The sequence below is a fragment of the Polypterus senegalus genome, unplaced genomic scaffold, assembly GCF_016835505.1.
Source record: "Polypterus senegalus isolate Bchr_013 unplaced genomic scaffold, ASM1683550v1 scaffold_3914, whole genome shotgun sequence".
In the NCBI taxonomy this organism is placed as follows: domain Eukaryota; kingdom Metazoa; phylum Chordata; class Cladistia; order Polypteriformes; family Polypteridae; genus Polypterus; species Polypterus senegalus.
The window spans coordinates 60,400-62,316 of NW_024381351.1; the positions used below are offsets into that span (position 1 = coordinate 60,400).

Sequence of the window (1,917 nt, forward strand, 5' to 3'; positions counted from 1 at the left end):
ATAAATGTTGTTGTTGGTCAGCATCTGTTGGGGACTGCAGATTTCCGCTGCCTGATGCGTTTGATAGAGATTGCTCCGATTATGCGACAATGCTCCTTTGAAAACCTGAAGACAGGAGCCTGCCCTGGATGGTGTTAGACTCCGAATCGGAAATTTAATCCACACAATGTACATTCATATTTTAATTCCAATGTAAAACCAGCATATATCAGTATTTGAATTAAACTCAAACTAGACTACACCTCGTGGAAATGCGATTGGTCCATCACTATCACTCTAAATTTTGCAAGAACTAAAAGAATTGCTAGTAAAAAAAACAGTAAATACTGTAGCCACAATACATTACACTGTAAATAGTCCAATGTGAAATGCTCTTAAATTGGCACTAAAGAACTGTAACGTTTACATACAGTATAATACAATACTGTGGTGCTTAATTGAAATAACCCCATGGCAATTCATTATAGTTTCCTTTATCATCAATTATGTACGAGTTTCATTAAAATAACTCCTGGGTTGAATTTTAGAATAGTCCCATCTTTGTAGAACATAAAGAAATGTTTTACTATGGAAAACAAATCTGGACAATGCAAAGTCGATGTGTTGCACATCCTACAAAAAAACTCAGCCAGTTTGATATTTCAAATTAAGTTTTAATAAAGACATAGTTTGCAATAACCCAAAAACATGAGTGGACAAAGTAATTTGTACAAAAACCCAACCAGTTCTGTCCAGTTGCATCAAGTATCACTAGGATGTGGATCCTCAAGAACTTTGACCTGGGAAGCTTGCAATAAAGTTGGCGAGTGCAGCGGTTTTAGTCATTTTTATTTAGAAAAATAATTTGTTCTGCTGTGCTGGGCTTCAGACGACTCCTTTTTTTGCAGAGGACTTCCCCAGCCTTTGAAAAAATGAGTTCACTGGGAACAGACGTTGCTGGCAGACAAAGATACTTGATGGCAAGCTGATAAAGATTGGGCTAAACAGTTATTCTCTCCTTCCAATACAGGAGTGGATCTTCTTGTCTACCAAGATAAGCATCCGTTAGGTATCTCTTCACCTCCACAGTGGCATCTGCAGTGGCACTGTGGGCTCTTTGAGACTCAGAAACACGCAAGGCCAAAAGTTGCCATAGATTGTCTGTGGGACATGCTGCTTCCAAGGATGGGGCCAGGGCTGATGTTGAAGGCTGTGGCTCTGTTTGAAAGAATCAAAGAGCACATGGTTTTATTCACAGTACACATTAAATGTATCAAATACCAAAAATAAACATTCCATACAAAAATCACCTTGGGGTGTCACGTGCACAGTGTCTGGAGAGGACCGCATTAGGGATGCGCATTCCAAGGTGAGTTGTCTCTCAGCCTCTCTGACACGGTCTGGATTGCCAAAGCCAATAGTTTTAAATCTTGGGTCCAGCAGCATAGCCAAGGCCAAAACCCGGATGGATTCCAGTGTATGGAATCTGGAGCGTAAGCTTTCCTTCAGATGCACACCTAAGACAGAAAATAGCAATCATTAATGTTAAAGGGACACAACTATTCATTGTACAAAAATGTTTTTGGATTATTGCAGCTTACCTAATTGTATGGACTCCTCCCTGGTCACCTTGGTACTCTTCTCTGAGATTGTGTGTTGCAACATGCGATATAGTGGAATCATTTTTGATGCCAACACCATTTTTTCTGCAGACATCTCAGTTGTTGCATGTTTTAGTGGAAGAAGGAGGGTCAGGCATTCACTAATATCATTCTCCCCACTTGTTAAGGGAACAACCTCTGTATTTAAACTAGAGAGGGCAGCACCAACTGCCGCACGTTGGTCATACAGACGCTGCAGCATGTCATAAGTGCTGTTCCATCTGGTGTCCACTTCTTGAACCACCTTCTGCACTGGCCTGCCCATTAGCTGCTGCAT

The 1,917-nt window shown here is 40.8% G+C and overlaps 1 protein-coding gene across 1 annotated transcript; it reads right to left on the bottom strand.

Moving 5' to 3' along the window:
- Positions 1–979: 979 nt before the first annotated feature.
- On the bottom strand, positions 980–1,917 carry LOC120520576 (E3 SUMO-protein ligase ZBED1-like). Its single transcript, XM_039742839.1, has 3 exons — positions 1,581–1,917; positions 1,290–1,496; positions 980–1,197 (listed from the first exon to the last, which is right to left on the bottom strand). Exons 1-3 carry the CDS (start codon positions 1,915–1,917, stop codon positions 980–982), a joined length of 762 nt encoding a protein of 253 aa, XP_039598773.1.